The following is a 25278-nucleotide window of genomic DNA, read 5'->3' as shown; positions in this document are numbered from 1 at the left end:
CACCCTCAGTAAGCTCCCCGCTGGAGTGGAGCTAATTTACAGAACAAATGGGAAACTGTTCAACCTCCGTCGCCTCCAGTCCAGGTCCAAGGTCGCCCCATCCTCTGTTGTCGAATTACAGTATGCAGACGATGCTTGCGTCTTCGCACACTTGGAGGTCGAACTCCAAACCATCGTTAACACCTTCTTCACCGAAGCGTACGAGAGCATGGGCCTTACACTAAACATCCGTACGACAAAGGTCCTCTACCAACCTGCCCTTGCCACACAGTACTGCCCCCCGTTTATCAAAATCCACGACAAGGCCTTGGACAACGTGGACCACTTTCCATACCTTGGGAGCCTACTGTCAACAAGGGCAGACGTCGATGACGAAGTCCAACAACGCCTTCAGTGTGCCAGTGCAGCCTTCGGTCACCTGAGGAAGAGAGTGTTTGAAGACCAGGACTTCAAACCCGGCACCAAGCTCATGGTCTACAGAGCAGTAGTGATGCCCGCCCTGCTGTATGCCTTAGAGACATGGACCATTTACAGCAGGCACCTCAAAGCATTGGAGAGGTACCACCAACGCCGCAAGATTCTGCAAATCCATTGGCAGGATAGGCGCACCAACGTCCCCAGCATCGAAGCTTTGAACACGCTCGATCAGCTCTGATGGACGGGTCACATCGTCCGCATGCCCGATACGAGACATGCCCGATCCCAAAACAAGCGCTCTACTTGCAGCTCCGACATGGCAAGAGAGCCCCAGGAGGGCAGAGGAAATGCTTCAAGGACACCCCTAAAGCCTCCTTGAAAAAGTGCAACATCCCCACCGACACCTGGGAATCCCTGGCCCAAGACCGCACAAAGTGGAGGAGGAGCATCTGGGAAGCTGCCGAACACCTCGAGTCTCTTCGCCGGGAGCAAGCGGAAGCCAAGCACAAGCAGCGCACGTCAACCCAAGTACCCCACCCACCCGCCCCTTCAACCACTGTCTGCCCCACCTGTGACAGAGACTGTAGGTCCCGCATTGGACTCATCAGTCACCTGAGAACTCATCTTTAATGTGGAAGCAAGTCATCCTCGGTTCTGAGGGACTGCCTAAGAAGAAGAAAGGAAAGGCATACAAAAATGCAAAAAAAGCACAGATCTTGGCGAATGAGAAAGATACAAAGAACAGCACATATTCACAAAACTGATAGTAAGAGCTACAAAGAGGGAGTATGAAAAGAAACTGGCAAGGGATATCAAAATCAATACGAAGAATTTTTGCAGTTACGTTAGGAAAAAGAGGATGGTCAGGAGCAATGTTGGCCCCTTAAAAAATGAAAGTGGTGATATTGTCAATGACAATGGGAAAATGGCAGACATGTTTGAAACATATACAATTCTTAAGGGGCTTGACAGGGTTAATGCTGGGAAAATGTTTCCCCTGGCTGGGGAATCTAGAACACGGGGTCACAATCACAGAATAAGGGGTAGGACTGAGATGAGAAATTTTTCACTCAAAGGGTTGTGAATCTTTGGAATTCTCTACCCCAGAGAGCTGTGGATGCTCAGTCGTTGAGTATATTCAAGACAGAGGTCGATACATTTTTTGGAACAAAGGGAATTCAGGGATATGGGGATAGTGCGGGAAGGTGGAGTTGAGGTTGAAGATCAGCCATGATCTTGTTGAATGGCGAAGCAGGCTTGAAGCGCCAAATGGCCTACTCCAGCTCCTATTTCTTATGTTCTTGTGTTGAATAATTACTTTGCGTCAGTATTTACAATAGAAGAGGAGGATAGCACGCCAGAAATTCCAAAGAAACTAATATTGAATCGAGGCCAGGGACTCAATAAAATTAACGTAAGTAAATTAACAATAATGAAGAAAATAATGGCACTAAAGAGTGACAAATCCCCAGGGCCAGATGGTTTCCATCCCAGGGTTTTAAAGGAAGTAGGTGAGCACATTGAAGATGCCCTAACTATAATCTTCCAAAGTTCTCTAGATTCAGGAACTGTCCCCTTTTAGATTGGAAAATTGCACATGTCACTCCACTTTTTAAGAATGGCGAGAGAGGGAAACCAGGGAATTATAGACCAGTTAGCCTAGCATCTGTTGTTGGGAAATTGCTAGACTCTATAATTAAGGATAGGGTGACTGAACACCTCGAAAATTTTCAGTTGATCAGAGAGAGCCAGCATGGATTTGTGAAAGGTAGGTCATGCCTGATAAATCTGATTGAATTTTTTGAAGAGGTGATTAAAGTAGTGGACAGGGGATTGTCTATGGATGTTATTTATATGAACTTCCAGAAGGCATTTGATAAAGTCCCACATAAGAGACTTATCTAAGGTAGAAGCCCACAGAATTGAGGACAAATTATTGACCTGGTTAGGAAATTGGCTGAGCGGCAGGAGACAGGCAGTAGGGATAATGGGCAGGTACTCCAATTGGCAGGAGGTGACTAGTGGTGTCCCACAGGGATCTGTGTTGGGGCCTCAACTATTCACAGTATTTATTAACGACTTAGATGATGGTATAGGAAGTCATATATCCAAATCTGTGACACAAAGATAGGCGGCAGTGTAGGTGAAAGCATAAAGTTACACAGGGATATCGACAGATTAAGTGAATGGGCAAAACTGTGGCAAATGGATTTCAATGTAAGCAAATGTGAGGTCATCCACTTTAGACCTAAAAAGGATCGAACAGGATACTTTCTAAATGGTGAAAAGCTAAAAACAGTGGAGGTCCAAAGAGACTCGGGGGTCCAGGTCCATAGATCATTAAAATGTCATGGACAGGTACAGAAAATAATCAAAAAGGCTAATGGAATGCTGGCCTTTATATCTAGAGGATTAGAATACAAGGGGGTAGAAGTTATGCTGCAGCTGTACAAAACCCTGGTTAGACCACACCTGGAGCACTGTGAGCAGTTCTGGGCACCACACCTTAGGAAGGATGTATTGGCCTTTGGAGGGAGGGCAGCGTCGGTTTACCAGAATGATACCCGGACTTCAAGGGTTAAATTACGAGGAGAGATTACACAAACTAGGGTTGTATTCCCTGGAATTTAGATGGCTAAGGGGTGATCTGATCCAAGTTTTCAAGATATTAAGGGGAACAGATAGGGTAGATAGAGAGAAACTATTTCTGCTGGCTGGGGAGTCTAGGATTAGGAGGCACAGTCTAAAAATTAGAGCCAGGCCTTTCAGGAGTGAAGTTAGGAAACACTTCGACACACAAAGGGTGGTAGACGTTTGGAACTCTTCCGCAAATGGCAGTTGATGCTAGATCAATTGTTAATTTTAAATCTGAGATTGATAGCTTTTTGTTGACCAAAGGTATTAAGGGATATGGGCCAAAGGCAGGTATATGGAGTTAGATTGTAGATCAGCCATGATCTTATTGAATGGTGGAACAGGCTCGAGGGGCTGAATGGCCTCCTCCTGTTCCTAAGTTCAGATCATGATGTTGGGCAGTAAATATGGTTCAGGACAGTGTGGGAAAGAATCAAATGACTGAAGCTTGTTAACTGACAAAAGGTGGATGACAGCAGCTGAGATGACCTGAACCTTTGTAATAGAACCAGCCAAGTTAATATCGATGTATTACCGTCTTAAATAAACACCTTTGTTTAACAAAACAATTTCATTAGTGTACAGACCCATGCCTCTTAAATTAGGCTTGGTGTTTGCAGACAGCATGGAAGAACGTACCAAAATCATATTTTTCAAGTATTTCAACTGAGTTATATTGTAATTAGTTAAGGGTGTACTGAGTCATCTTAGATCTCAACGTTGTATAACACAAACTAGTTTGTCCAGTAATCTATATTCCACATACAATATAACCTATTTGTAGATTTCTGCAATTGACCAAGATTTTATGTAGACTACTTATTGATTTATGCCAAAAATCTGAGCAGTAAATTTTCATTAAGCCTATCAAGTACCAATGGGAGTGTGCTTAAATCAGTCCTCAAGTTTAATTGTACTTTTATGAAGTATTCATTCTATGTTGGCTACAAGAAGCAATCGACCTTGGATTACAATTTATTTTTGCAATGTATCAGTTCACTTTCATATCTGCCTTACTAACTGAAGAAAAAAAGTCCGACTCTGAATTGGTCTTTAATTTAATGCCATAGTTTCTAATTGAGCTATTTGTTGCAGCTGAGTTTGTTCATTTGTTTCATCAAAGGTCAGTGAAACTTAAATCACCTGGTAACATCATTTGTAGCAAAATTACTTCATTGGTCAACTATCTACACAGCTGAAAGCCACCTATAATTCTATAACGAAAGGAACAGAAGGGTGACTGCTGAAAGATTTAGCACCATGGAGTAATAGGGTACATGTGTGCACCGTCTATTATTTTGGCACATTAAATTCAGGATTTTAGCCATGTCATTACAATGAAACCTGTATAAACGGACAATCCCAAAAAACAGACTCTTGCTGTGGCTCAGTGGGTAGCACTCTTGCCTCTGAGTCAGAAGGTTGTGGGTTCAAGTCCCACTCCAGAGACTTGAGCACAAAAATCTAGGCTGGCGCTCCAGTGCTGTCGGAGGTGCCGTCTTTCAGATGAGATGTTAAACTTGAGGCCCTGTCTGCCCTTTCGGGTGGATGTAAAAGATCCCATGGCACTATTCGAAGAAGAGCAGAGGAGTTCTCCCCGGTGCCCTGGCCAATATTTATCTCTCGATCAACATCACTAAAAAAAAACAGATGATCTGGTCATTATCACATTGCTGTTTGTGGGAGCTTGCTGTGCACAAATTGGCTGCCGGGTTTCCTACATTACAACAGTGACTACACTTCAAAAGCGCTTTGGGACGTCCGGTGGTCATGAAAGACACTGTATAAATGCAAGTCTTTCTTTCTTTCTTGAGACCCCCAAGTACTGTAACTCGCATGGTAAAATATACAAGAGGCACTCTGAAACCGCAGATACTTGCAAATTACGAACTACGGGCAACCTTCAATGCACCAAGCCATTTTACAACTTAAAACACGGGACAGAGACTGTTGCCAAGTTGTTGTATCTGGAACTTTCACTGAATCGGGATCACTGCTGCTTTCCCTTGCAGCTTTCTTCCTTTCTGCCCCCCAAATTCTCTTGGGCCCGTCACTCTTGAGGTTAGTGTGTGCAGCGAGGTGGCAGCAGGTTTTATGAAAGAAATGGCTTTTGTGGAATGGGGAGCAGAGAAACCACTCCTGTCTCTGGGATTGAATTCTTGCATGGCTCTATCCCGGGGATAGATTGGTTTCTCTGGCGCTATGGATGCTGGGTAAAGAACTCTGCATTGGACAAAAGCCGTTTATAAAAAATAAAGAAAACTGCTGCAGCTTCGCGCTGACCTACATGCACTGACCTCACCAGCCTCCTGAATCAACGAAAGTGTGTGTCAACAGTGAGGGGGGCTGTCCTTTCCTGCTCCAGCGCCGCGTCCATACACTTTCAGCGGCTGCTGGCAGCTCGTCTTCCCCCCCTAACCCTGCCATCGTCTTTCCCTTGGCTGCTGATTGTGGATCCGCTTCTTTGAGGAGATTTTGGTTTTGGGGAGTGAAGGTCGATGGCTGTTCCGGCTCTATAGAGTGATGTACAGGCCTCTGAGTCCAGCTATCAACAGCAACAACTTTGATTTATAAAGCACCTTTAACGTGGTAAAATGTCCCAAGGTGCTTCACAGGAGCATTAGCAAACAAGATTTGACACTGAGCCACATGAGATATTAAGGCAGATGATTTTAAGGAGTGTTTTAAAGGAGGTGGAGCGGTTTAGGGAGGGAATTTCAGAGCTTAGGGCCTCTGCAGCTGAAGGCACAGCCACCAATGGTGGAGCGATTAAAATAGGGGATGCACAAGAGGCCAGAATTGGAGGAGCGCAGATATCTTGGAGGGTTGTACAGAGATCAGGAGGGGTGAGGACATGGGGCTTTGGAAACCAGGATGAGAATTTTAAAATCAGTGAGTCCTCCTGCGGACTCCCTGCTCAACTAGAAAACTGCAGTTGACCTGTTGTGTTTTCTCTCCCAAATGTTCTCCATCAGTTCCATGACTTGCCTTTTGGAAGCTTCAGTATACCAGCACATCCTGTCATCACATTTCCCTCTTTGTTTGTTTGTCCTGTGACTGTCCTAATGCTGGCGAGTAAAACCAGTTCATTACTAAAGTTACACTCCACTCCAAGTGAGAGCTGCTTCAAATGTACAGGAATTTAGACTGCAAAACTGTCAGTGAACAGAGTAGAACGCAGGGCTGTGGGAGGGGAATTCTTAACATTGTCGTAGCTGATTAGGTGCTGATCATCATTTCTGTGGGTTCTTCAAGATTAGTGGAAAACAATTTCCAGTACATTCAATCACCATTTTGAAAATAAGGACAACTGCAAAAAAAACAGGCAGCTGATGCCAGTCCCTAAGGTGTCTAATTGACAGCTTTCGCTGTACATTGATACTGAATGGAGGCCATTCAAGTACTTCAGCGGGATTTGAAGGGCTTGTCACGGTGGCTTATGATCCTGTACCTTCAGCGGCAGCAACAATTTACACTGGTGTATGACACACAAGCAAACCAGAGGGAGAGCATAGAAAATGTAAAAACGTATAAAAAGTTGGTCTTTAATTGTACTGCTCTGGAATACTAAACCTGCGAGCACTTGGGTGTCTGAAATTCCAGAGTGGGAGAATCTGCTGCAGACTTGCAGTTTTGTCTTGGGCATTGCTTGTTGTGTTTGATCATCTCCAAAATGTTGCAAAACACTCATTTCTACCATCTAAAGCTGTTCACAGTTGATTTTGTACTTCAGTGATCAGAAGGTCTTTGGGTGTAGAATTTTTGTGAGCTTCATTTTTTCAAATTGTACCATAACAACTACTTGCATTGATATAGAGCGTTTAATGTAGAAAACTTCCCACTGTACTTTACTGAGGTGGTTAGAAGTTACATGAATGGAGATCAAAGCCATGGAGGGAGAGTTGGGAAAGATTAGTTTTGCGAAAGTGGAGAGAACAGTAGTGAATCACAGGGAGGGAGTTCCAGGACTAAGGCTGAGGTGGCGGAAGGCTCTGCCACCAGTGTTGGAGTGAAGGGAGAACAGGTTGCACAAATGCCAGAGTTGAATAACTGAAGGGTGCGGGAGGTGACATAAGATTACATTTCTAATGCAGGAAAAATGGGCAAAGTTTACTTTTGTGTAAAGCATTGGGATGATTCTTGAAGTCTTAACTTTTACAAAGTGGCATTGGAGACCCGTGACCAAGTTGCTTAGAGTGTTGTCTCAGGCATGTTGTGCATGGCAAAGAAACAATCAATCAAAAAGTGCATGGAAGTGTAAAATACTACCAACTTCTTGTAGATTAATTGGTTTTGGAATAGTGCTGTCACTAGGATTTCAGTGCAGTATAATGGTGAGCTTGCACAATTTTTGTACAGTGTCTCCTTGTACTGTGAAGATTCAGCAGTGCAGGTACAGATTTTATTCTTCCAAACATTTGTGCCTGGAGAGAGCATTTTGAGCCATATTTGACAGTAGGGTGAAGTACTGATGATTAGGGTCTGTTAATTGTGGTGGTAGCAGCAATTTGAGGGGCTAAATTAAGAGCATCACACAGGAAGTGTATTTTAATATGTATAATGTATTAGCATGAATGTATAGTGACAATACTGGTATAATCAACATCACAAACCGATTATCTGGTCATTATCACATTGCTGTTTGTGGGAGCTTGCTGTGTGCAAATTGGCCGCCATGTTTCCTACATTACAACAGTAACTAACTACACTTCAAAAGTACTTCATCGGCTGTAAAGCACTTGGGATGTCCGGTGGTCGTGAAAGGCGCTATAGAAATGCAAGTCTCTTTTTTTTTTCTTTCTAGATTCCTTTTCAGAATTTTTATTTTGTACAACTAGCTGGGTTAGTCAGTCCTGTAGCAAGTTTCCTCTAAAATGAATGCATGAAATAACTGGCTAATAACTTACTAATTGCTGCTCATGTGTTGCAGTAATTAGTTGTGTCAGGTAAGGGTTTACCTGAATTAGCACCTCACAACATTGTGCTGAGCATTTGTCACCAACACTACCTATATAGCAAAGGTTAAGGCAATCTCAGAAGGCCACAAAGGGGCAATATCCAACTGCACAAAAGTTGGATATCCAGCTGAGCAAATAGTTGGATATCGTCTTTGTGGCCATCTGCGATTTGACTTGACCTTTGCTATACATGGTGTCACTGAATTCACTTGGATTACCTACAAATTGATCTGGCAATGTTTAAAAACAAAATGTTGCACAATTTTTGTTGCAGCCAGGGCAGATGAGTATTTGCTTCAGACAGTGTGAATCTCTTGGATCAGAACCTGTATAGAAATCTCCCACCCTTTACTGATACTGTTCTCTGGATCCAAACAAAGGAGATGGTAGTAATTGTTGTAACTCCATGGTATGGGTATCAATACTTGCCTAAATGGGGCAAGCGTCCAAAGCTTGTACAAAATCTGTTAATTCTATGGAATCCAACATCCATCTATGTCGGGGTGTCCATGCTGCAGCCCATAGATCACTTCCAACCCTTGAACCCTGGGCATTCTGGTCCATGAAACCCGACAGCATGAATTTCACGGCCCTTGTGGTTTCGATAGGGCTGTTCTTCATGTTGTTGCCTCATTGGTGGATACATTCTAGTTGATAGTTTGATAACTAAATCTTGCACAGGGATGACTTTCTCTCTCAATTTAAAAATAAATCAACTTGTTAACAAAAGAATGTATTGCACAAAGAAACTCGCTTGGGTTCTGTTTTGGAAAAAGATATCGACGTTTTAAATGGATTCCGGCACAGACATTAACTTACATGTTCTTTTTGTGCTCTTGAGTGAAACATCTTCACAGTGATCAAAAGCATGCATCATGGATTGAGGGCAACATTTTCCCCCCCCGTTAGCTTGACAATTGTAAAATGTTTCGTAGAAAGTAATCCATGAAAAATTACTTTTTAATGTTGCCTTTTCCATTTTTTTTTGTCTTCAGAAGCGCTTTTTAAATACGCGGTCACTGTTCCCACAGTTAACCTAATCGATAAAGGCACCAATCCAAAGCTGTACAGATCAGAAGGTTCCCAGTTAGGTTCCTGGTCTCTACTATGTTAGCTAGATGATATCTGGTGCGGCAGCATTCGGGGCTCAACAAATGGCCTCAGCATTTCTGGACTAGGGAAAGGGTAGGGGAAAATCGGCCAGGGTTGTGACTCCTGTTGAAAAGTGTAATTGTGCAGATGTTGGATGAAAACTGGATTGGGCTCAGTATTCATGTCTTCCCAGAGTTCAATACTTGCTTTCCGGGCCCAAACATGAAAAAAGACTGCTTGAGTGAGGTACTGGAGGGCTCCTATGCAACTCTACTCTAGTAAAAGTCAATGGCTACAGGATAGGCAACTTGGCTATTAGAACCAAGACTAATAACAACTTTCTGATTAATACCTTTATAGCTTTTCATTTTTTTCCTTCCTCAGGCGGAGAGACCTCAGCATGCAAACCTTCAACCGTTCGGCTTGCACCTTCATTTTCATTTCATGCTGCTGGCCTTCAAATGGCTACGCAGGTGCCTCATTCTCACCAGCAATACAGTGACCGTCACCAACAGACTATAAATGACCAGCAGGTGCCCGCATTATCCTACACTGACCAGCTTCAGCCAACCGTAACTAATCAGGTATGGACCCCAATTTGAGAGCATGCACGGCAGATCTGCTTCTTCAATCTTCTGCTTGCTAGTTTCAGAATTCATCAGATTTACTGATGAACTAATATATTTTTGAGGTCTTTGAAAAATCAGGCAGAAAAATGAAAAATGTACCAAAGGATTCTGCAACCTGTTTTATGATTGGCAAAGTTATAGCCATGACTTTCCACAGGCTATCAAAAATCACACTGATGCAGAAATTGCTTGAGTAGATTTGTCGTCATTTAAAAACCACTGTGAAGATGTGACTTGTGCAATTTTACTTGGATATTTGTACCTGCATTCTTCAATATTTAGCATTGTACTTAACTTTTTGTAATGTACAGGAAACTTTGGTTTATCTGGAGGTTGTATGTCCGGAAACCTCGATCCACCGGCAGAAATCAGGAACCGTTTTGTTAGGTTTTTTTCCTTCTCCTGGCTTTTTTTTCCAACAGTCAGGCTCTGGAAAGTCTCTCTGAAGCTGTTGCTAAGCTACAGAGACGCTTCCAAGGTACGGGCCGACTGTTTAGAAGCTGTTGCTAAGCAACAGTGTTTGTTGTCAGATACGGAGATGAAAACCTCCGTATCCTTCAGAATTAGCGCTGGTTTGTCCGGCAGTTTTGATAGATCGGCAACAGCTCGGTGCCGGATATCACAAAGTTTCCTGTATGTTAGCCTAAAAATTGATACTATGTTATTAAGCTGATGAAGACTGTAGTAACAAAAATGACAGTTATTTGAACTTGAGCATGACAACATGCAAATTCCCAGCAAGATTGCCAGTAAAAGGTCTGTGCAACAGCATACTGTATACAGAATGACAGGAGTCAAGTTTACACTCTTCTCAACTTCTCAATCTCCTCTAGGTTTTTGCAAGGCATTTTAAAATCATGGGGAGAAATGTTCATGTCCAAAAACAGGAGTCTAAAATGTGTTACATTAGAAAGAAAACCCTCTCTAATTTTAGGGGTCCAAGACAGACTCCTGTCCCCAGGCCTAAGGGATCTGCTATATAATTGCATGGTAGTAATCTTCAGTTAAAACTTTGATTTCCCTAAAAGTATTGAATCAGCTCAATTACATAAGTGACAATCTGAAATTGCTGTAAAACCAAATATCAATCGTCAAAAGACTGCTTCAACAGTACTGCTTTATTTACTGAAAAGCAGAAGTCTCCACCTATTGACTGTTCTTTCTTTGTTCTTTAAAACTCTTACGCTGGTAAAAGCAGGCCTTTACCAGGAGTAAGAATTTCACGGGCGTTTGCTGGGCAGAAGTTGGGCAAATAGCCCAACTCTCCGCCCGCAGATGCCCTTTTCCCGGGGATGCGGATGATCACACTCATTTTTGTGTGTGACTAGAATAACTGTTTGAGTGCTCAGTCAGTTATTCAGTAGTTAAGAATTAAAATGTAGTCAAAGTCTCTCCTTTTACACCAGCTTGCTGCTTTTTGGTGCTTTCTTTATACCTCGGCCATTCTTGATAGATACCCCTTTTTTCAAATGTATGACGTTGGAGACTGCAGCTCGGGTGAGAGGAGTATGGAGGAGGGTCCTTGACTGCTGAGTGACACTTGGGCCGGGAGTGCTGAGATTGACCTTTGATAATGAATGAACTGCCACGTAGTTAGAACTGACCACCGACCAATCACATCTGTTGGACAAATTTGGCAAAACCTTGTAGATGGATATTGAATAAATGAATTATCCAGTATTCTAAATGAATGGGCCATAATTTGCGGCTCCTATGGGTGCGTACGAGGTGTGTACGCGCCTTTTCTTGACAGATCATCTGCATCCCCAGGAAAAGGGCATCCGCGGGCAGCGAATTGTGCTATTTGCCCAACTTCTGCCCAGCAAATGCCCATGAAATACTTACGCCTGGTAAAAGCAGGCATAAGGCCGGCTTTTACCAGTGTAAGAGTTTTAAAAACAGGAAAATAAAATGTTATCAATTTATACATTTAAAAACTTGTTAAATAAGGTAAGTTAATTTTTATTAGCCCCTTTAAAACATGTACATTTATTTTGCAAAAAATTACATTTTTGTTATAAATATTTAATGAAATGCCATTTTAATTCATTTACAATGTGTTTTTTTAAACTTATTTGATGTCTAGGTATATTTTTTGGGATATTCCCATTCATACGTATGGGGTTTCCGGACATACGGGATCCCCATAAGTATGAATGGGGATTCCTTTCTTTCATTCATTGGGCCAGCCCATGTGATCCCAGGGGCGCTTGCAAACCACTTGCACCCCTGGGACACGTGGGCCTCTACCTGCACGTACTCAGAGAAGCCCAGGAACGTGAATCTCTGTACCTCCCGGACCACCAGGTATGCGGGCATTTTATTTGCGGATCGGAGGCATTTCCCTGCGGGAAGCCTCTGACCGCAAATTCAGGGCCAATATAAATTCAGTACTGCCTGACAACAGGTTAAATAAGGGTGAGCAAAGAATAGCAAGGAGGTGAGCAAAGTGAATCTGCAAAGGGGGCCTGGGTTTGAGAATACTTGAGGTGGATGTGTGATCTGGAAGAGCGGGGTTATGTAGAACTTTGGAAGTCAGCATATTTTTTATGTCTGCAAGAAAATTGAATCAACTAAGAAAGGGAATAGTGAGATCCCCGTGCACACGTGCTCTCTTGTAAGGCCTTATCTCAGCAGGGTTGTGTAGAATTTTGGTGGAATGTGATGGGGAGACTGGTTATTTTCTCCTTTTATTACTCATCAATGAGGAAAGAGAAAACACTTAAACCAGTGCTGAATAAGAGAAGACACTTAACCAATGAGAACTACTTCAACAGTAAGGAGGAAGCAATATTGTAATGTATATGGAGACAAGTAATTTTATGATAAAGATATGAGATACTATATATTTCTCGGTTGCCTTTTTGTTGGAGCAAATGTTTTGGAAATATTAAAATTCCTCCCAAATAAATTCTTGTTTTGAATTTGGATTCCTGAAATTTATGACCTGACTGCACTTTATGGGAGTATACTTTTGGTTAAAATTTACGAAGAATGTTTCTAAGTCAAACCCATTTTTCTCCGCTCTTGGAGCCTCAGATTCTTGACACTGAAGACTTTTCTTTTAGTAGCTTACGTTTTAACCAGATATATCAGAGATTTGTAGGCACTGCCTGTCAAACTGTTCTGTAATGACTAAGTGTTCCTCATGGCCTCGCACTAAATTTCTGTGGTTTCATAGTACCATTTCAAACAAGAATTTGCAATTCCCTCTTACCTAAATTTTTACATAAATCATTGCAAATTCTTTTATAAGAATCACAGTTGTTTGTGGACTGTGACCTACGCCCTTAGGGTAGATCATGTCTTCATAGTTAAATGGGCAGTGGGATACATTCCTCATTGTTGCATTCTGACTACTGGATTAGGTTCTTTAGCTGTGGTTGGGCCAAACCGTGAAGTGGTTTCAGTTAGGAGCATTTGTGGAGCAGCTAATTTAGAGTTGGAATTAGTGACTTGGACCATGGGTGTTATTTCCAACATGAGGCCCTCCCTTTTCCTGAACCTCAATTGGGCCAAGCCTTTGTGGTACGTGGAAGATGTATAGAATGATAAAGGGGAAAAAATACCTACCAAATACGATGTTCATTCTTCAAATCGAAAACATCTATGTTCGAAGATTCTATAAAAGAAATCTTATTTGTTGGTCATCTTTCTCTCTCCTGGTTAAAACTGACTGGAGGCTACTCTTTGGTTTAGCTTTTAAGTAGCACAGGGAAGATTATGTGCACAAGGGCAAAGTTGTCCCGTGTCCTCTAGCTTGATCTGCCGATGACAACCAGGTTTACTCCTGCAGTATGTGGAATATGCTTCAGTTAAAAGAATGAAGAAGACTGTAGCAGATAGTTCATGTATCTGTTTGCACTGGGCCCTTGTTATCTCTGATCCAGGAATACTTGAAGTTAGCTCTGGGTGTGGTAAGTATTCGAAGCTCCAACATTGGCAGCCCTCCTCTCTATCAACACACACATTTTTTCTAAATCTAAGCTTTCAATATGGATTTCTAGTTCATCAAATGGTTTATATTTTTAGTGTCTTTCCTTGGATAATTGTTCAAATGTGTACACAGCACACACTATCTCAAACTACATCATTGAAATACATTTAAGGAACCCCCACTGGCATAATTCAGGATGTTATAACGGTCTGATCAGAATCAACTTATTAAGATATCATAGATTAACAATGAGCCATCAGGCAGTGATGCTGGACTCTTGGAATCTACCATAACAGCAAGGACTAATTGCTTTCATATTCCCATGTATGAGCACATTTTTTGGGGTGGGTGGCAACATCTGATTGAATTTCCCATAAAGTGGAAGCATGCACAGTGTTAGGTGCGTTTATTTGGTTTTTTAAACCTATTTTCTATCTATGCAGTTTGGGAATGTGCATTGGGCTTTTCAATTTGCACCTCTACATTTATAGAAACTATTGGCTCTAAAAATATTTCCAAGAGGTTCAGTTTTTACTATCTATTTTCCTGATTTTCATAAACCTTTTAAAAGTATAGAGAAAAGGTTTCCATTCTATATAGGGGTTATCTAATGAAATTTAGTGAGGATTTTCAGTTTCATCTAGTGACTGAAAAATTGTTGGTTCTTGGATATCATCTGGAATGCACTGTCTGAAAGGGTGGTCGAAGTAGATTCAGTAGTAACTTTCAAAAGGGAGTTGGATCTATACTTGAAAAGGAAACAATTGCAAGGCTATGGGGAAAGAACGGGGGAGTGGGATTCATTGGATAGCTCTTTCAAGAGCGCGATGGACAAATGGCCTCCTTCTGTGATGTAAGATTCTATGGTTACAAAAATACCAGTTTATTCATAAGCCAAGTATGGTACGGCCAATCTTTTTATTTAATGATTATGATGCATAAACTTTCCAACATGCTTTTGTTGTCATTATGTACAGTTTCTTTAGAACTGCTCCTTGAAATAATAAATATTGTCCTATTTATTTCAGGTGATGCCTGATGTGGTCATGTTGCAGCGGCGAATGCCCCAAACTTTCCGCGACCCTATTACTGCTCCGCTGAGGAAACTCTCTGTAGATTTGATCAAAACATACAAACACATTAATGAGGTAAAGCTCCAAAATTTGAAGGTGTTATATTTTTGAACTATATTGATACATTTCCTGTATGTGATGGAAGATTTTGAAATGTTCAGTTACTTGTCTGAGGTAATTTTACTTGTGATTTAAATCATCCATAAATAACAATTTTCAATGAACTTCTAATATTCACATTGGAAGGTGTTTACTAGTTTATTTTCACATAACTGTTTATTTTAGACAATTGATTAGTTATTTTACATTAGCAGTGCAGTACTTACACCTCCTTCACAGTTCCAAGCTGTTCATCTCTTACTCATCTGCAACTACAGCTGGTGGGTGCTATACCGACTGCATCTACCTCTGAACTGTTTGGTGTAGCAAGCTTTCTTGGAGCAGTTCCGATATTGGAAACAGGTTCTGGATGGGCCCTGGCTCTCACCAACCTTTTGAACTTTTAAGAAGGTTTTGGAGGTGGGATGGGGATATGATGGGAGGGGTGGGGGGGGGGGGGATGCAGGGGGAAGAAACCAGATCATTTTTGCGTTATTAGAGTGCTGTCAGTTGGGAGCTAGGAAGGGGGCAATACAGAGCGGAAGACATCTATACAGAAAGAAATGGAGAAAAGGTAAACAGACAGCTAGAGAGAGAAAGAGAAGCATCCTAAAACAGAATGGATAGGGGATAAGGAAGGAAAAACACAGCAAAAGGGACAGAGAAAGAATGATAAGAGATGAAGATAAAGACTAAAAAGTTTGCTCAAGGTGTACAGGAAAAGGGAAAATGAATGGAAGGTTACAGAAATAGGGAGGCACATTTTATTTTGATATTTTTCTTTGAACAGAAGTTCAGCCAGTGAGTGATTCGTTTATGAAGACAATATTTAATAAAATTTTCATTGTACATGGGAGGGATCAGGCGGGCAAATGCAAAGCAGTCTTGAGGTGGGTTTGGCGTGCATGTTTGTAAATGCGCGGAGTATGATTTTGTGGCAATAATAGAGACCTGGCTCAAAGAAGGGGAGGATTGGGAACTTAATATTCTTGTCTATGAGTTATTCAGGAAAGATGGGGAAGGAAAAAAGGAGGGGGCGGCAGTATTGATCAAAGAAACTATTCTAGCACTGGAGAGGGATGATGTAGTTGAGGGACCAATGGCAGAGTCTATTTGGTTAGAATTAAGCAACAGCAAAGGAGCTATTAGGCTAATGGGTGTATACTCTAGGCCACCAAATGGTAGGAAGGAGATAGAGGAGCAAATTTGCAGCCAAATTACAGAGTAGTGATAATGCGGGACTTCAATTATCCTAAAATATCTGGGATTGTAACCATATAAAGGGTGGAGAGGAGAAGGAATTCCTGAAATGTGTACAGGAGAACTTTCTTGATCAGTGTGTTGCTAGCCCAACAAGGAAGTAAGCAGTGCTGGATCTAGTCCTGTGCAGTGAAGTGGAGCATGTTTCAGTGTGGCAGTATTTGGGGTACAGTGATCATAATATCAAGTTTAAAATAGATATGGAAAATGACATGGTACAGGCAAGCATAAAAATCCTTAACTGGAGGAGGGCTATTTTCAGTGAGTTGAAAAGGGATCTGGCTCAGGTGGATTGGAATCAAAAGTTATAGGCCAAACAGTAATTAAACAGTGGGAGGCATTCAAAGAGGAGATCATTCAGGTATAGAGTAGACAGATTCCTATGAGTGGGAAAGGAAGGGCATCCAAAGCACCCTGGACGACTAAAGGTAGCGAGGTTAAAATGAGACAGAAGGAGGAGGTGTGTGGCAAATGTAAGGTTCATAATACAGTAGAGAACTAAGCTGAATATAAAAAGTACAGAGAAGATCTAAATAAGGGAATAAGAGGCGTAAAGAGAGTAATGGAATAGATTAGCGGCTAACATAAAAGGGACGCCAAAAGTTCTTTATCAACACACAAATAGTGAAAGGGTAGTCAAAGGGAGGGTGGGGCTGATTAGGGACCATAGAATAGATTGGTTACAGCACAGGAGGAGGCCATTTGGCCTGTCAAGCCCGTGCAGGCTCTCTGCAAGAGCATTTCAACTAGTCCCAGTCCCCCGCCCCTTTCCCCGTAGCCCTGCAAACTTTTTTCTTCAGGTGCTTATCCAATTCCCTTTTGAAAGCCACGATTGAGTCTGCCTCCACCACCCTCTCGGGCAGTGCATTCCAGATCATAACCACTCGCTGCGTAAAAAAGTTTTTCCTCATGTCGCCTTTGGTTCTTCTGCCAATCACCTTAAATCTGTGTCCTCTGGTTCTCGAGCCTTCTGCCAAAGGGAATAGTTTCTCCCTATCTACTCTGTCTAGACCCCTCGAGTTTGAAAAGGAGATATTCTTGTGGAGGCAGAGGGCAAGGGTGAGGTACTAAATGAATACTTTGCATCTTTCACTGGAGAAGAGGATGCTGCCAATCATAGAATGGTTACAGCACGGAAGAAGGCCATTTGGCCCATCGAGCCCATGCCAGCTCTCTGCAAGAGCACCTCGGCTAGATCCACTCTCCCACCCTTTCCCCGTAGCCCTGCAAATTTTTTTCCTTCAGATACTTATCCAACTCCCTTTTGAAAGATAAGATTGAGTCTGCCTCCACCACCCTTTCAGAAAGTGCATTCCAGATCTTAACCACTCGCTGCGTAAATTTTTTTTTCTTGCGTCACCTTTGGTTCTTTTGCCAATCACCTTAAATCTGTGTCCTCTGGTTCTCGACCCTTCCCCCAATGGGAACAGTTTCCCTCTATCTACTCTGTCCAGAACCCTCATGATTTTGAACACCTCGATCAAATCTCCTCTCAATCTTCTCTGCTCCAAGGAGAACAACCCCAGCTTCTGCAGTCTATCAACGTAACTGAAGTCCCTCATTCCAGGAATCATTCTCGTAAATCGTTTCTGCACCTTCTCTAAGGCCTTCACATCCTTCCTAAAGTGCGGTGCCCAGAATTGGACACACTGCTCTAGTTGGATCCGAACCAGTGTTTTATTCAGGTTCTTCATAATTTCCGCACTTTTGTACTCTATACCTCTATTTATGAAGCCCAGGATCCCATAAGCTTTCTCAACCTGCCCTGCCACCTTCCAACGATTTGTGCACATATACCCCTAGGTCTCTCTGTCCATGCACCCCCTTTAGGATTGTACCCTTTAGTTTATATGTCTTCTCCCATTCATTCTACCAAAATGTATCACTTCACACTTTTCTGCGTTAAATTTCATCACACTCCTCACTGTTCACTATACTTGCAAGTTTTGTGTCATCTGCAAATTTTGAAATTGTGCCCTGTACGCCTTAATACTGTATATAACAAGAAAAGCCATGGTCCTAGAAGCGAGCCCTGGGTAACACCATGTATACCTTCCTCCAGTCCGAATAACAACTCTTCACCACTACTCTGTTTCCTGTCACTTAGCCAATTTCGTATCCATGCTGCCACTGTCCCTTTTATTCCATGGACTTCAACTTTGCTGGCAAGCCTATTATGTGGCACTTTGTCGAATGCCTTTTGGAAATCCATGCACACTACGTCAGCCACATTATCCTCATCGACCCTCTCTGGTACCTCATCAGAAAACTCGATCAAGTTGGTTAAACACGATTTGCCTTTAACAAATCCGTACTGGCTTTCCTTAATTAATCCACACCTATCCAAATGACCTGTTAATTTTGTCCTTGATTACTGTTTCTAAAAGCTTCCCCACTACCAAGGTTAAACTGACTGACCTGAGAGGTTTATCTTTATACCCTTTTTTGAACAATGGTGTAACATCTGCAATTCTCCAGTCCTCTGGCACCACCCCCGTATCTATGGAGGATTGGAATATTATGCCCAGTACCTCTGCAATTTCTGCCCTCCATTCCCTCAGCATCCGAGGATGCATACCATCCACTCCTGGTGATTTATCTACTTTTAGTACAGCTAGCCTTTCTAATACCTCTTATCAATTTTTATCCTATCAAGTGTCTCCACTACCTCCTCCTTCACTGTCTATGGCAGCATCCTCTTCCTTGGTGAAGACAGATGCAAAGTACTCGTTTAGTACCTCAGCCATACCCTCTGCCTCCATGCATAGGTCTCCTTTTTGGTTCCTAATCGGCCCCACCCCTCCTCTTACTACCCTTTTACTATTTATATGCCTATAGAAGACTTTTTCTTTTTCACTTCGCCTCTGACTTTTCTATATATAGCCTGATTCTCAGGTGATTTGCAACCTGAAATCTGTTATACGCACTCTTTTTCTGCCTCATCATATTCTCTATCTGTTTCGTCATCCAGGGAGCCCTGACTTAAGTTGCCCTGCCTTTCCCCCTAGTGGGAATGTACCTGAACTATTTCCTCTTTAAAGGCAGCCCATTGTTCCATTACAGTTTTGCCTGCCAATCTTTGATTGACCTGGGCCAGATCCATTCTCATCCCACTGAAATTGGCCTCTTCTCCCCCCCCCCCCCCCCCAGTTAAACATTTTTACTCTAGATTGCTCCCTGTCCTTTTCCATAGCTAATCTAAACCTTATGATACTATGATCACTGTTCCCTAAATGTTCACCTACTGACACTTGCTCCACTTGACCTACCTCATTCCCCAGAATCAGATCCAGCAATGCCTCCTCCCTCGTCGGGCTGGAAACATACTGATCAAGAGAGTTCTCCTGAACACATTTCAGAAATTCTTCCTCTTCTCTGCCCTTAACACTATTATGTTTCCAGTCTATATTAGGATAGTTGAAGCCCCCCATTATTACTGCTCTATAGTTCTTGCACCTCTCTGTAATTTTGCTCCTCCATATCTTTCCTGCTATTTGGTGGTCTATAGAATACACCTAGTAGAATAATGGCACCTCTATTATTTCTTAACTCTAGCCATATAGATTCTGTCCTTGACCCCTTCAGGACGTCCTCCCTCTCCATCACTGTAACATTCTCCTTAACCAATACTGCGACGCACCTCCTATCTTTTCTTCCCTGAACACTTTATAACCAGGAATATTTAATACCCAATCCTGTCCTTTTTTGAGCCAGGTCTCAGTTATTGCCACATCATATTCCCATGTGGCTATTTGTGCCTGCAGCTCACTTACCTTGTTTACTACGCTTCGTGCGTTCACTTACATATACTGTAAACCCATCTTGGACCATCCTGTATTCTCTCTTAGTTTGACCCCACCTAATACCTTACCATTTCTTACTTTAGTGCTCTCTGGCTCCCTCCCAATCCTTTAAGCAATTTATTTCCCATTTCTAATGTTACATCCTGGTGCCCATTCCCCTGCTAAATTAATTTAAACCCTCCCCAACAGCACTAGTAAACCTCCCCGCAAGGATATTGGTTCTGGCCCTGTTGAAGTGCAACCCGTCTGGCCTGTACCGGTTCCAATGTAGCAGTAAAGGAGGAAGTAGTACCACCGGGATGGGACCCGTGTCCTAGTGGAAAGAGTAACTAGGGAGGTGGCAAAGGCTTTAAACTAGTAAGAAGTGGGGAGGGATCTACAAGAAACGTAAGCAGCCTAAATATAAACAAAACATGAAAAGTGAGCATAGGAAAGAATAAAGTCAGGGAGGACATTGACAACAAGGGAGCAAATAGAGTTATTGAACAGGAGTCTAAAAAGATGGTTAAACATAAAGTGAGCAGAAATTCTATTAAAAATGAGTTAAACTGTCTGTACAGCAATGCACACAGTGCCCGTAATAAAACAGAGGAGCTGGAGGCAATCATGCGTTGGGAGGAACTAGACATAGTAGGGATTGCTGAGACATGGCTACAGAAAAATCAGGACTGGCAATTAAACATTGCAGGGTATAACATTTAGAAAAGATAGAGAGGGAAAAAGGGGAGATGGAGTAGCTGTACTTATTAAGGATAACATAATGGCAGCAGAAAAAAGGGACATAGATAACAGCAAGACAAAAATAGAATCCATATGGATAGAGATAAAAGATAATAAAGGATCAGTCATACTAATAGGCATAGTCTACAGACCACCTAATATTGGAAGGGAGGTGGAAGAAGAAATATACAGACAAATTAGAGAAATGAGTAAGAAAACAGAATAATAATTATGGTGGATTACAACTACCCTGATATTAATTGGACAGAAGCGGTAGGTAAAGGGGATAAGGGAATGGAGTTCCTACAATGTCTAACCCAATACTGTAAAAAGCCCAACAGGGGAGGATTCACTATCGAATCTAGTTATGGGGAATGAGCCACAGCAGAATAAAAGTAGGGGAACATATGGACAATAGTGACCACAATATAATACGCTTTAAGATGATAATAGAGAAGGACATAAGTATGTCAAAAAACAGGTTAATAGATTTAGACTTTGGAATCAAAAACACAATTTCTAAATTTGGGGAGGGGATAGTCAATACTGAGGAGAACTGGAACAAATTACAGGAGGACATTAATAAATTTGCAGAATGGGCAAATAATTGGCAAATGAAGTTCAACACAGATAAATGTGAGCTATTACATTTTGGTAGGAAGAATAGCGAGGTCGCTTATCACTTGGAGGGTGCGAGTCTAGGTGGGGTAGAGGAACAAAGGGATCTGAGTACAAATACACAAATCACGAAAAGTTGCACCACAGGTTAGCAAGGCCATTAAAAAAAAGCAAACCAAGCACTAGGGTTTATTTCTAGAGGGATAGAATTGAAAAGTAGTGAAGTTATGCTAAACCTGTACTGAACCTTGGTTAGAGTACTGCGTGCAGCTCTGGATACCATATAAAAAGGATATAGAGGCACTGGAGAGGGTGCAGAGAAGATTTACAAGGATGATACCAGAAATGCGAGGGTATACATATCAGGAAAGGATGAACAGGCTGGGTCTCTTTTTTTCTCTTGAAAAAAGAAGGCTGAGAGGTGACCTAATAGAGGTCTTTAAAATTATGAAAGGTTTTGATAGAGTGGATACAGAGAGAATGTTTCCACTTGTGGAGAAGAGCAAAACTAGAGGCCATCAATCACAGAAACCCCACAGTGCAGATAGAGGCCATTTCGGCCCATCGAGCCTGCACCGACACATATCCCACCCGATCCCCGTAACCCCTACATATCCCACCCTATCCCCGTAACCCCACGTATTTAATCCCCCTAACACTAAGGGTCAATTTTATCATAGCCAATCAACCTAACCCGCACATCTTGACTGTGGGAGGAAACCGGAGCACCCGGAGGAAACCCACGCAAACACGGGGAGAATGTGCAAACTCCACACAGACAGTCGCCCGAGGCCGGATTCGAACCCGGGTCCCTGGCGCTGTGCGGCAACAGTGCTAACCACTATGCCACCGTGCTGCTATAATATATAATATAAGCTAGTCGCCAAGAAATCCAATAGGGAATTCAGAAGAAGCTTCTTTACCCAGAGAGTGGTGAGAATGTGGAACTCGCTACCACAGGGAGTGGTTGAAGCGAATAGTGTAGATGCATTTAAGGGGAGGCTGGACAAGCATATGAGGGAGAAGGGAATAGAGGGTTACGCTGATGGATTTAGATGAGGAAAGACGGGAGGAGGCTCGAGTGGAGCATAAACGCCGGCATGGACTGGTTGAGTCGAATGGATTGTTTCTGTGCCATATATCCTATGTAATCCTATGATAGTGGATAGAATAAAAATAGATAGAGGAAGTACTTAAAAGGTTAGCAGTCCTCAAAGTGAAAAAAAGACCCCGGTCCGGAAGGGATGCATCCTAAGTTACTGAGGGAAGTAAGGGTGGAAATTGCAGAGGCTTTGGCCACAAATTACTGGGCTATGGGAAAGAGCTGTGGAGTGGGATTAATTGGACAGCTGTACCAAATAGCCAGCACAGGCACTATGGCCTGAATAGCCTTTTTTTGTGTGCTGTAAAGCACAGAGCGTAACTGTAGATCGCAGTGTGAACTGAGTGCATCGTGAACAGAGTGGGAAATTTAGAATTTGGCGAGGTGAATTCGGTGCAGAGGGAGAAGGCCCTTTTGCCTTTTAATCTTGAAGCGGTAAGTGGAGTGGGAGAGTTGTGGGAGAGTTAAGCGCGCAAGAGCCAGCAGCAGCAGAGCCCATCGGGAGAAGCAGAGTGGCAGACATCCGATAAACGGAGAATCTCAAAGTGATATCATAGTCAGCAGAGTGTGCAGCGGCACAGGTAAGTATTCAGTTTATTGGTTCGTGTTTTTTAATTAGTAGTTAACGTTTGAGTTTTGGTGTTAGCTAAATAGCCCTAAAGCTAAAAAGAATCTATAAATTAATTATATCTATAAATAAATATAGAGTAAGATATGGCAAAGCAGGTTGTGTGTCAGGACTGCAGTAGAAATAGGAACAGGAGTAGGCCATCCGGCCTCTTGAGCCTGCTCCACCATTCAGTAAGATCATGGCTGATCTTCGACCTCAACTCCTTTCCCGCCCGATCCTCATATCCCTTGATTCCCTTAGTCCAAAAATCTATCAATCTCAGCCTTGAATATATTCAATGACTGAGGATCCACAGCCCTCTGGGGTAGAGAATTCCAAAGATTCACAACCCCCCGAGTGAAGAAATTTCTCCTCCTCTCAGTCCTAAATGGCTGACCCGTTATCCTGAGACTGTGACCCCTAGTTCTCCAGCCAGGGAAAACAGCACCTCAGCATCTACCCTATCAAACCCCCTCAGAATCTTGCGTGTTTCAATGAGATCACACCTCATTCTCTGAACTCCAGAGAGTCTAGGCCCATTCTACTCAAACTCTCCTCATGGGACAACCCTCTTACCCCAGGAATCAATCTAGTGAACTTTTGTTGCACCCTCTAAGCCAAGTATATCCTTCCTTGGATATTTAATTTCTATATAGTTTCCCGTAAACTGGTCACAAACCAGTGTAGCATTCTAGGAAGCATAAGAATGAAAACATTTTTTTGCTGTTTTTCCAGAAGAAAACCATTATGGCTTTATTTAATGTTTTACTTGATCTTTACTGCTATGAGCCACATGTGGTTTTTAATATGTGGCTTTGGTCATTTCTCAGTGCACAGGAGAAGTAGTTCATCTCTGATTGGTTCTGTGGGGAAAAAATAACATTAAAAATTTGTTTAAAAAAATTCTGTGGTTATATTGACGACACAAGTGACATAAAACATTAGTGCTGTCATATCATAGAAGCAACCTCAATGTTACAATGGAGGTACAAAGTTACATGAAAATATTGTGTGTGGTCTAACGTAAGAAAGGGAAGGTTATAAGAATGTAATTTTCAGATTTCAAGGAGGTAAAATGTACTTTTATGTTGGAACTGCTTAACCACTGCGTCATGTTGATCGTGACAAATGGGAGTCGGCGTTATTAAAAATGCACCAAGGAAATACTGTTCATATGGGCGTGTTAATTTGAGACAATGGGGTATTCACTGATGGGGCAGCCTTATGTCTTGTCTCCTCCTCATAGTGGCAAGCTGTCTGAGGAGTCACGGTAATTTTGTCTTGACGTGGGTTTATCAGCATTTGCAACTCGGACTCATACATCAGACAGTGTCTGTGCACGTGTGGATAAATATACAAACACTAGAAGACAATAGAAAACCCTCCAGAAAGCAGTTAACAGAAACCAGCTTAAATTTGCCATCAATATGTAATGCCTTCAGAGTTGTATATTCATGCTTCCTAAAGGGTCTGCAGCTAAAAGGACAAAAGACTTAACAGAAATGCCAGTCAAAATTTACATTTAAAAAATCCCTGCTCTCGCTACAATTTAAATAGAAAATTGTAGCAAATATTTTATAATTTGAAATGGAACAGATCCCCATTTGTCATATATGATCATATCAAAAGGTTCAGATGGCATCACCATCTGAGCTTTCCCTTATTTTATAATTTAATTTGAACCCAATATTTTCTTGAAATCACTCCTACCATTCATTGTTTTCTCCAGTGGCTTGACACAAATAAATTCTGTTGCCATACAGTTTCTTCAGGAAAGAAATTGCCAGTATATCAGATGTGTAAGCAAATTCTACCCAGCTTGGTATGGGGGAAAATAAACACCATGCCTTTTAACAAATCTAGTCATTGTTGGATCTTCCTCTTGGACAAACGTACGCTTCGAGCTCGAGTATAAAGGCTATTGTATAAAGTGATTTTATTTTGTGTATTTCAGGTGTACTATGCAAAAAAGAAAAGGCGGCACCAACAGGGTCAAGGAGATGATTCAAGTCATAAGAAGGAAAGAAAAGTCTATAATGATGGCTATGATGATGACAACTATGACTACATTGTGAAAAATGGGGAGAAGTGGATGGACCGTTATGAAATTGACTCCTTAATTGGGAAAGGGTCCTTTGGACAGGTGAGCGTTGATTTTATAGGTGAACTAATTGCCATTTTAGATTTTGTTTTCCACACAGTGAGAAAATAATTTCAATCTGTGCCTATTCAACTGACTACAGGAAACTTTCTGGTATCCGGGACCGAGCTGGTGCCGTACCATCAAAACTGCCGTAGAAACCAGCGCTAATGTTAAAACATACGG

At 42.1% G+C, this 25278-nt stretch overlaps 1 protein-coding gene across 5 annotated transcripts in view; it reads left to right on the top strand.

The window, feature by feature from the left end:
• Positions 1-25278, top strand: part of LOC147107836 (dual specificity tyrosine-phosphorylation-regulated kinase 1A) — a 102651-nt gene that overhangs the window by 57354 nt on the left and 20019 nt on the right. For all 5 annotated transcript variants that reach the window (XM_086007185.1, XM_086007180.1, XM_086007181.1 and 2 more), the window contains 3 exons: positions 9486-9685; positions 14696-14815; positions 24907-25095. In XM_086007185.1, coding sequence (XP_085863311.1) covers positions 9486-9685; positions 14696-14815; positions 24907-25095 — 509 coding nt within the window. The remainder of the gene's footprint in view (positions 1-9485; positions 9686-14695; positions 14816-24906; positions 25096-25278) is intronic.

The sequence above is a fragment of the Somniosus microcephalus genome, chromosome 14 (assembly GCF_052327205.1).
Source record: "Somniosus microcephalus isolate GS21.2 chromosome 14, FLI_Smic_1.0, whole genome shotgun sequence".
Taxonomy (NCBI): Eukaryota; Metazoa; Chordata; class Chondrichthyes; order Squaliformes; family Somniosidae; genus Somniosus; species Somniosus microcephalus.
Note: the sequence above shows the minus strand (reverse complement) of the source record. Positions and strands in the feature narration are given on the sequence as shown.